Genomic DNA, 12,842 nt, shown 5'->3' with positions numbered 1-12,842 from the left:
CAAAGGGATATAATAATGGAAACCCAGTTATTGTGACTTGGAGGAAGATCTTAGATAAAAAGAAAGGACTCCACAGGACTGTGGAGAACAGATACACCTCCACATGAGAAGGGGATTGCAGAAGCAAAACTGAGAACTAAGCTCTACCCATTTTCTTGCGGCCCCATGATCCCACTCACCTTGAAAGCATTCAAGCTCTGGGGTCTGTGAGCCTGTGCTACTGGACTCCTCCATCTCTTGTCTTCGTTGCTGCACTATTCTATCCAGATCAGAATAGTCCTCATTGAAATCCTGATGGAAAAATAATCACAGCAACATTCAGCCCTGTTCTAAGTCTAACCAGTCTTACTTCCTCTGATCTCCCTTTAGAAACCGAACAAGCAATTACAGATTTAAAACTGTCTGACCAGGAATAATTTTTGATATCAAGATGTTAAGATCAATGTCAGCAAAATAAGCCCCTTATCACCAGAATTTAAGCCCCATTTCGTGCCCTCATTTAAGCAAAGAGATTAAGCCTGCCAGCAAAAGAAATGCTATTAGACAAACACAGAAGTCTAGAACAGGCATTACTAGTTAGAATCTGGTCATTACATGTGGCTAACACAGCTCTTTCAGTTGTCTGAGCTGGTTCACAAGGAAGAATTGCAACAAGAAACACTTCAAAAATAGTTAATGGCAGAGGAAGTGGCAACTGTAAGTTAGTGCCAAGAGTTGTGAAATCTGTCAGCTAGAGAGAAATATGTAGGGCATATGCACCTAATCAGATCAAACTACACCTTTGCTAATCATTTCCACTGCTTCTTAATGTTAAATAGCTCATAGAAGCTTCAGAAACAGATGTCACAAATCCCTTTGGTTTCCTTCCCTCAGAATTTGTAAGTGGGACTTGCAATGAACAGCGCCATGCAACAAAAGAACAAACACTGAAGCTGTTTACCAGGGTCAGAGTTGTAGGACGATCAGCCCTGAAGCTGTTTTCAGCAGAAGATGGATTGGAACTGTTGCCCATACTTGTATCCTGAAAAAAAGCAGCAGTTTTAAGAAGGAACACATTTAGCAACTGCCTAGCATTTAAAAGCAGTAAAGCAGTAATAATGAACACAAAGCTACATACCGTTTTCATTCCCATTAGTACTTACCCCAAGATGTCTACAGATAGATTTTAATAGCTTGTAGGTGGTATCTCTGGAGAGCAGGGAGACAAACATGTACTGAAAAACAAAATTTCCAAAACTGTTTGGAGAAAAGACACACAGTACAAGCTTCCTTTTATCTAACTAAAAGTGGTAGGTGGTTTTGCTGATCACATAACTATTTTAAAGAACCTTCATATAGCAGGGAAAACGTCTGCTCTTTCTAAACCTATGAACTGAGGTTAATCACATGGAACACGGAACAGGCACAGAAAATTCAACATGTTCTGCTGCAGGAACCAGAGTATAGCACAGATCTATTATTCAAAACAATTTTTCTTGTTTGTTTTAAAGACTTTGCATACTGTGTTTTCCCTAACTTAAAAAAGAAAAAACTAATTCTTTGTACATTCTCCCATGTCCACAAAACTATTCTGCCGTGAAAATGGGTCATTCCTAAAGCTGCTTATAAGATGGATAATCACATTTTCTACAGATTGATGCAATTACTACAGAGAATTACTGGGAGAAACTGTATTTTGTTGCAGCTAGGGTGTTGCTGATCAGATGAGTCAGCCAAATAAATGTAAGAATACTGTAAAGGGCTGCCAACAATGTAGATAACCCTCCCTGCATGCACTTTCTGACCCAATTGTTTTAGCTCCCCCAGTGCCCCTACATAGCATTCTTGGAGAATGAGGAATGACAGATTACAAGCAATAAGTTGCAACCAGAGATTCCTTTTCTCTTCTCCTCATCAAGCTAAATATAACTTTGTTTGCTGCAGGTCCAAAGAAAAAAAGACAGGAAGTTAGCAGGAGGGAAAAAATGGTCCTTGCCTGTCACCAGAGATGAGGCAGAAGCTCAAATTATCCCCTAAGAAACCAGATCCTCCAGGGTCAAAATCTAAATGATGACAGGTTACCAATTCTTCTAGCTGTTTAAATGACCACCTGGCACCTTCAAGAATCCCTCATGATTACTGCCTGTAAATAGTGACGGCAAGAAAGCAGGAAAAAAATGAAAAAGAAAGCAGTGGGGTATGGAAGTGTTGTCCTCTACCAGTACTTACTCTATCTGTGACTGTTGCTATGATCAGAGCATTTGGCACAAGAAGGGCAGTTTTGGTTTTCTTCAGAAGTGTCACTGAGAGCACAGGTATGCTAATCTGAAACAAGACCATTGTAGTGTTAGTCCCAATACATGCACACAAATCTGCATACACAAGGAGCCAGTCTACCAATTGCTATAAATCAGATCTTCAGTGCTCTACACACAAAGATTTATCTGCTATGTCCCTGATTACTAACAACTCATTTGTGTAGGTATGGTTTCAGAACAACGCTATTTCTTAACTATTTTTATTTCTATTTTGATCAGATGCCAGTCCAGGCTTTTGCTTATGTTTTCCTTTTCTTACTCCTTCCAGCTCTTAAAAGACTACGGGCTTAGTTCACAGTAGATCTGCAGAACAAACTAGTCTTAAAGTTAGGCTTCCTGTTTAGGAAAAAAAAAAACAATAACAAACATTTCAGAACACATCAGACAAGAGGCTTGTTGAAGAATGAACCTGTAACTCTTTACCACTTTACAGACCCCTTAATTTGCAACAAGCAGCTGAGTAAACAGCTTGTCCTTCAGTATCACTGAATGATCCAATACCCACATATCTACTGTCTCATTTAAATTGACTCTTGTGTGTGCCATCCGAACTTCAACATTTATGTTGAGAAGTTCTCAATTTTGCCTCCTTTGCATTTATATGCAGATATTCTTTATGGGGTCTTGTAAACCTCACATAACAAAGGACTGAATAATTGGTTTGACTTACTGTTGGAAAGCCCAGAGCTTAGGAACTTAGACAAATATATCAATCCAGGATACACATGGATAGACGCCAGCTTCTATTAAGTATTCCTTTGCTTCAACTACCTGAGAAATTCAGAATTAAAAGTGTCCAAAGATTGACCAATGAGTGATTAGAACACTGAAATGAGTTCTCCTGAACTGATGTGTTTTAAGTTAACTCCGTTCTGTTTCATAAAACCTTGTTATTATTCTGAAAAAAAGCTAAGTGCGAAGCAACATCAAGTTATGAAATGAAAAATTATCATTTGCTTCAGGTAACAAAAAATTTGTTTGTGTACGTTTGTCTGGATGCAAGATTTCCAGCCACTGTTTAAGCATGGCTAATCACTTCACTGATTGTCATCTAAAGGCCAGAAGGTCACTCAATTACTCAGTGCTTAGTTTCATTTAAAAAATCTGTGCTAGAGGGGAAGGGGGTGCATCTGGAGTGGGGTTAGGGGTGTAAGACAACCAAAACAAAACCCAATGCCTGTAATTTTATATTATCTTTAGGCCTAGGCCTGTAAGTCTGGACACCATTTTTCTATCAGTTCTTGATATGTCAAGTCTATTTGTCCTGCTTCAGATGTCAAGTCTTTTGAAAACAAGTTATTAAACAGGCACTCCGCTATACTTTTTCTTGAAGTGGATTATTTTCTTGTTCCACAAAGTTTTTGTAACACTTTCATTCCAAAAACTTTTTTTTCTGGGTGGAAAGAAGGGAGCAACTGTGATGGGTGTTTGACTGGAGAAAAACAGAACTGTCATGCAGTCAGAAAAGAATTTGCATCACTTTTAAAAAGCAAATAAACAAAGACAAAACAAATAAAAACCAAAAACAACACAGATTTTTCAGCAGAAATTCTAACAGTAATAATAAAAAAAACGCGTTTTAGAAGTTTTGAATCGGTTCAGTCCACCTCAAAGAACTTTAAATAAGAGATGTTAATGGCATTCTGCTGCATACAATTTTGATGGATAACGTTACTGTAATCAAGACTAAAGAGTACTTAAGTGGGATTAAGTACTTGCTTACTGCACTCTTTCTTCAACATTAGATTAAAATGGGAAAATCACTGCAAAGTATTTTATTTCTGTCTGGAGTAATAATTCTTTCACAAAACAAAGTTTTCCTGCAGGTATCTTGGAAAGCAACTAAAACACTATGACAATGCTTAGCTCCAGGAAAGACCGCAGGCCAACATGCATAGCCAAAACAGAATGACATGGAAAGAGTGAAGTCTTTCAAAGCCAATTAAGTCCTGCAGAAGGAATCTTGTTTTCGAACGTGCAAAGTGTTTGCATTGCAGATTCAAGTCTCCTGACTTGCATAGCTATTTCACCTACCAAAGGTTTTAACAAAGATTCTGTAGGTAGAAAACTTGTGTTGAAAAATTAAATAGAACGTGTAGACCAGCTGCTTCTCAAAACAGATGGGTTCTGAATAAGTTTAGATTGTTCCAAGTAATACAGATTTTGCATCTTGGCAACTTTGTCAATATACGTGACTGCTGTGAAGGTGGTTTTTCCTGTTAGGCTTGATTTCCTCCTCCCTCTTTTACATTATTCTTTATTATATCCCTGATTTCCCTGTTGTTTTGTTGATGGTATTACTAAAAGTCAGTGCATGCTCTATGTGACTGAACCTAGCTTTAAAGTGTGTGTTGTAGGGGCTGAGGAAGACAGACGGAAGTAAAAGACCAGGCCAATCTTTCACTCTTCATTTTTTCCCCTCAATGTTTTCTAAAAAATATTCTACAAACATTATTTTCTAGAACTACATGATTATCATTTTGCATTCTTTTTTTAATGTCTTTCTATTCTACTTGGCAGACTCTTACTGGATTTTAGTAATATACATTTAGCTTAGCTTGAATTTTAGAAAGCTGTCCCTCAGCTTGGAATAGACCCATGCACATTTCATTTGTGCTGAACAGGAGATTACTTACACGGCAACTTTAATTTTAATGACAGGATAGGTGTTACAAACTATGAATGAAAAGAGTAAATGATGAACTACTCTCCAACCCTTTGTTAATTTTGATTTCCTTGTTGTGCTACATAGCTTTCACTGACATGCACACCATCCACATTAACATACTACCTGTAACTAGTACAATCCATCAACTAGGAAATAACCATAGCTCAGTTTCTTGGCCAAGCAGTAATATGCAATAAGCCATTAAGTCACTCTCAGCAGTGTGTTGTTAATCATTTTAATCATTTTTTTAAACCTATTCTACCTTCCTAAAAGCCATTTCAAAGACATACTGTGTTCCATCACAACATTTGACAGAAGACAAATAAGATATTGCAAGTACTAAACTGGTTTCAGCACCTAAATTCACTGAGAAGGGTCTTGATCTGAACAGGAAATCATTCAAGGAAGTACTTGATAAAGAAGGAAGCAAAAATCAAGCTGTTTCCCAATAAAAGCTCAAAGACAACAGAGATTACATAAACAAAGAAAAAGACTCCCAAACCTCCAAACCAATAAAAACAGAACACACTTCTTCTTGGACACAGTTTTTAATCTGTATAAATAATATTTGCCACAGGGGCCGGCCTAAAACCGTATGTGGGTCATATCTATATTGAGAAAAGAGTAAATGATGAACTAGTAAATTAGGATCTTCCCAATTGTTCATGTCCTATTTCTGTTCTTCACATTAGACTCACAAGTAAAAACCTTGCAGGCTGTTTTTTCTTTCCCACTCGTCTGTTCATGCAAAACCAGAAGGATCAGCTAGAAGAGCCCCTTTGCCACTCCACTCTGAAGACTGGTTTAGTTTCTTCTTTAATTGTCTGTTACTCAGCATGCTTGATCCTTCCCTTCATTTCCCCAACATAGTCCTTAAACTTTTCAACCCTGCCTCCTCCTCCTCTTTTTCAAACCCAAAAGACACATTTTTGTACAGTTTCTGTTAAGTGGGCTCGACATCATTACATTTCATATCCTTTCCTTTCACTTTTTTTTTTCAGACAGGAAATACTTAATGAACACTCAATTCTAGAATGATTTTTGGCTTAGATTCTGAACAGTCCATGTATTCAGTGCGTGTTTTCTAGCCTTGCACAATAGATTGAACTTCTAGTGATGACCTAATTCCTAAGGAACAGCATTACTATTTCATACACAATGATTTTACAAACCTTAGTGTCTTTACCAAAAACCTTGGAATGGAAGCAAATCCAGTTTTCAGAAAGGAATAACTTTCCTTGGTACAGAATTTCTTTCTGCAGGGCACAGGTAAAACCTAAAACACAAAGATATTCTATAATATTTAAGGTAACCATAACCCACAATAAAAATTTGGCATCTTTTTTTGCTCTTTTTTTTTTTAAAGCCATAATTTGTTTGGGTATATGCCTTTTGATAAACATTGTCAAACCCTGAAATATTCAAAAAGTTTTAAGAATACATAGAGAAGCTCAGAAGATTTCACAAGCCTAAGTTTAATTCAAAACATCTGAAAAAGACTGAAATGCATAACTTGGCTCCCATAAGCTATGAATTTTTTCTGAAGGAGTACCACCTAGGCTCCTACAAAGTTTTAGACTAGCTTTCTGGTAACTGTATTATGTAAATATAAAAAACATACATTAAATGTTTTAACTTTAAAACTTTTAGGTCTTAAGCAGTTGTCTGGACCAGATGACCAACAGAGGTAGAACACATGTAAAATAATCCTGCTTTTACTTCACAACCACTGAGCAAAAGCAATTCTCATTCATGAACTGCTATCCTTGTATTCATTTCAAGAAACATTTGCCCTTCATCTCTATGTAGAATTCACTTGTTAAAACTATCACAGGAAACAGTAGAATCTTTTAAGTCCTCCTTCTACCAGTGCTTTTAAGTTTCAGAGCACCATCAACAACAAGAAAAGCCCAAGCTAGTCACCTGACTGGTGCTGTCTCAATTAAGCAGTGCCTTTAGTGAGGGAGCTTCAGTACTAAAAAATGTTGCACTGGGTTACTCTGTGAAGAAGTGCAAAGTAAACTACAACTCCAAAACATGCCCAACACCTGAAGAATAAAGAAATCTGTGTTTTGCAAGATTACAATGGAAACACCCACTGCATGCAGGTGAAGGCCTCGCAGCTACAGGCAGCTGTAGTTTAAGGATTTTAAAATGTACGTGGTGCCTTTTATATGCTGCCACAGTTGGCAGGTAACAACAGTATTTTGGTCCACAGCCAGCAGTGACAAGGGTCTTAATACTTACTTTGTTTCAGTGGCTCATCAATGGGAACATCCAGAAACAGCTTATGAAAGTGTGCATTTGCCTTCAGCTAAAAAACAAAAAGCCCCACCACCAAAGATACATGCCTTATTAGATATTCTTATGATCAAGTGACCCATTCCACTGCATATTCTCCCAGTACCTTCTCATTTTGCCCACTTGCTTTATAGTAAATCCTCACTTTCGCTATGTGGTTATAAAGTCATTACCCTACACAGATGAATAAAGGAACCTGTATTCTTATATAACCATGAACTATAATACTAGTAAACAAGGGTGCTCTTGTGGCAGTTTTGTTTGTTTATGTCTAGTAAGAGTAAATACAAGTCCATCCTCTGCCCTACCTGATTTGAGACACGTTTTTTCCTTTCAATCTTGGAATCATTCTTGATATCTGTTGTCAGGAGTGTACTGTCTGCACTGCTTTTCGTCCTGAAAATAAAAAAGATATACTATGTGAGATGCTTGATCTCATTTCATGTATCTTTATAAGTTACCAACAGGATATGCTTTTCTACAAAACACATTAACCCTCCAGTAACAATTATCCAATTCTTCAAGGACTGTACAGCAATGAGGAAGAGTCTGTCTTAGTCTTAAACCATGCTAGTCCTCACTGAAGGTCTTTTTTAATTTGGAAGGAGTATTCTAAATTACTAATTGTAAGGAAGAAAAAAAATAATAATCAAGGCATTTTTACAAACAATGTATCATCAGAGTGCTTAGCTTCACATTTGTTTGTTTCTGGTCCACACATAAAACACTAAGCATGTTACTTACCAATGTAAGAAAAGTAAGGCAAAACATAGTAGTAGAGAGTGCAAGGTAGCATACTTGAAGCTATGAACTTGTACTACAAAAGGCTGTCCCATTTGGAAAGTGCAACAAAGAAACACAGATGCACAAATCAAAGACTGGCTATGAACTGTGCAGAGTAGTGTATGGAAATCATGAAGATAGCCAGCAATCCTAGAAGTGAGGTCTCCAATAAATGAAGGGGAGTTATGATTGACAGTTGGGTAGGAAATTGTTCCTGTACAGCTTTAGCCACTCATACTGGAAAAAGAGAAACAACTACTTCTGAGTTGTTGGGTTTTTAGAATGAGTATAGAGGAAAACCTCTGAGGACGATGGGAAAATAAGTTCTGTTTGTTTTATACAGGAGAAACTCATGACATGAACTGTTTAGAAAAACAAAAACAGAGGTGGGATAACACTGCAGAAATGAGAAAGAGAACATTATCCCTGAGCTTACACTGCACACAGAAGAAAAATGTATAAACAGGCTACAAAAGAAGTTAGTTCTTTTTAGAGGCCTTCAGATGCAGACTGGTGAAGATCAGCAGGAAGGATAAAACACAATACAGCAACTCTGCTGAATGACTGGAAGAACGTGTTGTGCTGAGCAGTGCTAATACCATGGGGAAAAAAAGGTGCTACAAGCTTCCATTACTGCATCGTATCTTGCATGGTAAGTCTTCTCCATTTCCTAAACTTGTGAGGTTTGGGGTTTCCAGTCAAAACTGCAATGCTTATGCAAAACTGTAATGCCTTATAGCAGAAACCTCCCATACACATGGATAGCCCCATATATTTCCATGCAGTGTACCAGTCAAACTGAACAGCCAGCCTTACACAAAACCTATGCCAGCCCCTCTGCAGCACACAGTTAAGTTGTATGAGAGAGATAAAACTAAGGAAGGTTTACATAAGCAAGTACTCATTAATTTTTTCATATTACTTCAAATACCTTCTCCTTAAAGATGCTTGAGGAAATTAAGTGATGCTTTGCAACTGTCTGACTTGTGACCAGAACCACAGTGTCAGGTTGACTGCTGACTTTTGCATTGGCTGCTCAGTTGAAAGTGAAAGGGATGCAAAACCTGTATTTAAGTCCACCGTGTGGTGGACTTCTGCTTGTCAAACTGACTGTGAAAGAGATGTAACCAGCAGAGGCACTGAACAGTGCAACGTATTTTTCCCTAGAACAGGAAAACTAAGACAGCCCAAAAGTTCATATTCCCACTATGCTGGCTGCTTCTGGGGAATGACATATCAGCTCCTGGATGTAGGCTCTGATCCCTGTTTACTCATATCGTGTGCAAGGCAACCCACAACTGCGATGTCTGTTAAATCTCGCCTTTCAGTTTAGCTTCTTGAATAGATGGTAAACATTCTGATTATCTCACTAGCAGAAACGTGACAATGCTCCTGACCATTACCTAGCAACATCAACTTTCTTCCGGTCATCAAAATGTTCCACTTCACCAGTAGGAGTCTGCAGCAACAGAGTAGGTGATTTTCCTGGCTTTCTTCTTTCATCTGTTCCATTTTCTCCATCTGAACTGCAGAGGGGAAAAAAAAAAAGAAAGCAATGTATTTTGCAGGATTCATAACAATGTCAAATACCACTTCAACATGTTGACATTATTGCATATACTAAAGAACAAAATTATGACATATTTTACGCTAAGGTCCTGAAAAGTGTTCATCTACTGACTTGACAGTATTATACATCTGAACAGGTATGAGCTCCAGTACTGGAATTTCAGCAATGAGTACAGGAAAACTGAAATACTGCCAAGGATATTTCAGTGCTTATAACATTTGCAGCTCTAGCTTCCTTTCCAAAGATAATGTGCTGCTTCGGAAAAATGCATTCCACATTCAGTACTTAGACTCGATGACTAATGGAAATTAATTTGATTGGCACGTTGGGAGAAAAACATCCTGCATAACAATACGCAGTGCTTAACAGAGAATTGTTGGTTCAATGTTCCAAGAGGAAGCTGGATACTATTTTGTCTCTACCTTTTCCACAAGAATTGACTGGCATGGTTTTCACAAATGAAGGGTGCTCTCAAAGCGTCAAAAGCACTGATTTTACAAAAGCAAAACTTCTGTCACAATGTGCTGTCCTTTCAGAGCACATGGCACTGCCTCAGAAATATAGACTAAGCTACCAGAGTCTGAGCGCCAAGAGATGTGTCATCAAAACACAAAGCACTTTCTCAGAATCCCCTTCTAAATCATTTTCAGATACAACATTATTTCAAGAAAATTTAGAGGAAAAGAACGTCATTAATAGCAGAGTATGAAGAATGGCAATACTTTAAAATAAGAATGACATGTATGGACATACATACACATACACTCTTTTGGCAGACAAAAGCCTCAGCAAGATTATAGGATGATATTCACATTAAAGAAAGACAAACTATGTTGCCCATTAACTAAATGCCTGGTCTGAATGAGCACATTTACAGAAGTCTTCCATTGCAGTATTGAATTTCTGCAATTTTACAGCAACAACACAGCCACTGCCATTAAGGGACAGTGTCGTGACAATAAACAATTTATTTTTCCTACTAAGACAAAAGTTTTGCTGACAGAGGTTTCCAGAGTAATTTAATTTGCTTTTAGTAAGGGCATAATAAAATCCACTGCTTTGATTATGCTTTGGTAAAAAAGATCAGAAGATAGTCCTCACAATGTCTTAGTGGAGATCTAGCGAGTTCAGTAATACCCTACTTCACAGCTAAACTGAGGTTAAAGTAACAGGACCAAAGCCAGGCAAGTTTTGCCTTACTGGTCCTGGGATTGGTTCTCAAGGGGTCTTAAGCTTACATACAGCAATTATTCCCCTTTCTGATCCTTCCCCACCACTTAACCCTCCCCACAACAGGGGCACTGAATTGACACATGCTAAGTCACATTTTTTATATACTTGAAAAGGTTACAGCATTAATAAAAATCTATGAGGAAAAAAAAGAAATAGATTCCCTGTTGCTTCATTGGACTGGCCCTGCCTGACCACCAGACACCAGCTTTAGTCTCAGCCAACATCACTAGAATTAAATGGGGTGATTTTAAGTGGAACGCAGTCTTTTGCCTGAAAAACCCAAATAAAAGAGATTTTACGTCATTTGAGATTTTAAGTGGATGGACCCGTCAAGCCTATATTCCAAAAGCTTGCAAATCCTACAAATGTCTTAGCTAAGGTGTTGCTATCTGCTATTTTTCTGTTCCCCAAATTTGTAGGATTCAAGGAAGGCCAGAGAATACCAGGCATTAGTGCTATGAGGAACGAGATGAGGCAAATTTGTCAGGTTCAATCCCACCTGTGTTTGAAAAGAGCAGTGCAGCATTGAAAATCCCATGTGAATAAGGCTATGACACAGCGATATTCTTAAGAGGTAGCTGCTTGAGCCTAGAGCCTGACCAGCATCCTTCATCACTGCTGTGGACAGCTGGCCATTCTAACCTGACAATGCTCCTGGCAGATCAAAGCAGCCTGTGTCACACCCACACTTCTGTACCAGAAATTTGTTTCAAAAAATACCTGTGCCATGGGGTTTGGTGTTCACTTACACCCACCAGCATGGTTAGATGTTTTGTTACCCCTAATTGTATAATTACCTACAACTTGATAAGTAATAATTGCTTGTATTCACATTTACATATATGATAATTACTTGTATAAAAGTAAAGAAATGACTTTTCCACCACCTGTAAATTAATCCCTACTTTGCAGTTAAACCTAAGAATCTTTCTATTCTGTCTCTGATGGTAAGCCCCTTACCTTCCCTCTTAACCACTGCTATTCCTGAATTGCTACTGTCTGAAACTCATGCCCTCCAGCTGCTTTCAGATGCCAGAGAGACGGGGAATAAAGCCAGGGCATCTCACCACACTAATCCTACTGAGTGTTCTGTGTGGAAAAGCTGAGCTCTACCATGTCAGTCTAGTCACCTCTCCAGGACGGTCTTCTGCAGCCAAGGACAGAGAGAACATACCCAAACAAGAGCTGCCTCCAAAACATCTCAAAGATGAGGAGACTCACCCTCCTAAACACATTCGGCTGATAGTAGCAATTGGGTACATTCCTACCAGCTGACAGTCTTGCTGTATCTATCCTTCACTCCTCTCCTGTGTGCCCACTTCGAAAACTACATAAGGATTTGTCCTTACATTTCTGATATTTGTAGCTCCACATTGCAGCTGATTTCCTAATAGATATTTTTAAAATATCAGAAGAATCTTATTTTAGTTGACCTTCTGGAGAAGTCGAGATCAGAGGTATGACCTAAAAAACAGCACACTATCTTTTGTCAAGCCACAAGGTAATTAAATCACTCCTTACATTTTTCACGTGTAAGTATGAATTCATAAATGCTTTCTAAAAAGAACACAAAAGTCAGAAGTCCATGCAAAAACAAAGATCAAGGGCACTTAAGAAATCACATGGTGCTTAATACAACTGTTAACAATAGTTGCATGTAAATGAATATTTGCAAATATCAGAGAAAAGCATGTAAAGTTTGAAACATCAGGACTTTGCTGATACGAAAATAAACATTTTTCAAACTGAATATGTATCATAGACTTGATACTACTATTAAGCCTATTTAAAATAATAGCCAAAAGAAAAAAGTTGTCTCCAGCATAAAGGAAGTTTGTCACAGGGAGTATTTTCTAACCCAAGGGCTTGTGCTTACTATGGGATCACAACTTCACTTAGATACAAGGATAAAATAAACATTAGTTATAAGCAGTGTAGTTAAACTCCTTGTAAAAACGTCTCTTTTAAAAACATACACCAGTAACTGACA

General features: G+C 37.9%; 1 protein-coding gene across 2 annotated transcripts in view; it reads right to left on the bottom strand.

Annotated features, from left to right (window-relative positions):
• Positions 1-12,842, bottom strand: part of GRAMD2B (GRAM domain containing 2B) — a 32,637-nt gene that overhangs the window by 9,345 nt on the left and 10,450 nt on the right. For both annotated transcript variants that reach the window (XM_083816887.1, XM_083816888.1), the window contains exons 2-9: positions 9,453-9,575; positions 7,575-7,662; positions 7,213-7,279; positions 6,138-6,241; positions 2,209-2,304; positions 1,143-1,214; positions 941-1,021; positions 180-291 (exon numbers count right to left, since the gene is read on the bottom strand). In XM_083816887.1, coding sequence (XP_083673013.1) covers positions 180-291; positions 941-1,021; positions 1,143-1,214; positions 2,209-2,304; positions 6,138-6,241; positions 7,213-7,279; positions 7,575-7,662; positions 9,453-9,575 — 743 coding nt within the window. The remainder of the gene's footprint in view (positions 1-179; positions 292-940; positions 1,022-1,142; positions 1,215-2,208; positions 2,305-6,137; positions 6,242-7,212; positions 7,280-7,574; positions 7,663-9,452; positions 9,576-12,842) is intronic.

This window comes from Anser anser (genome assembly GCF_964211835.1).
Source record: "Anser anser genome assembly, chromosome: Z".
Taxonomy (NCBI): Eukaryota; Metazoa; Chordata; class Aves; order Anseriformes; family Anatidae; genus Anser; species Anser anser.
The sequence above is the reverse complement of the archived record's forward strand: the minus strand, read 5'-3'. Positions and strand labels throughout refer to the sequence as shown.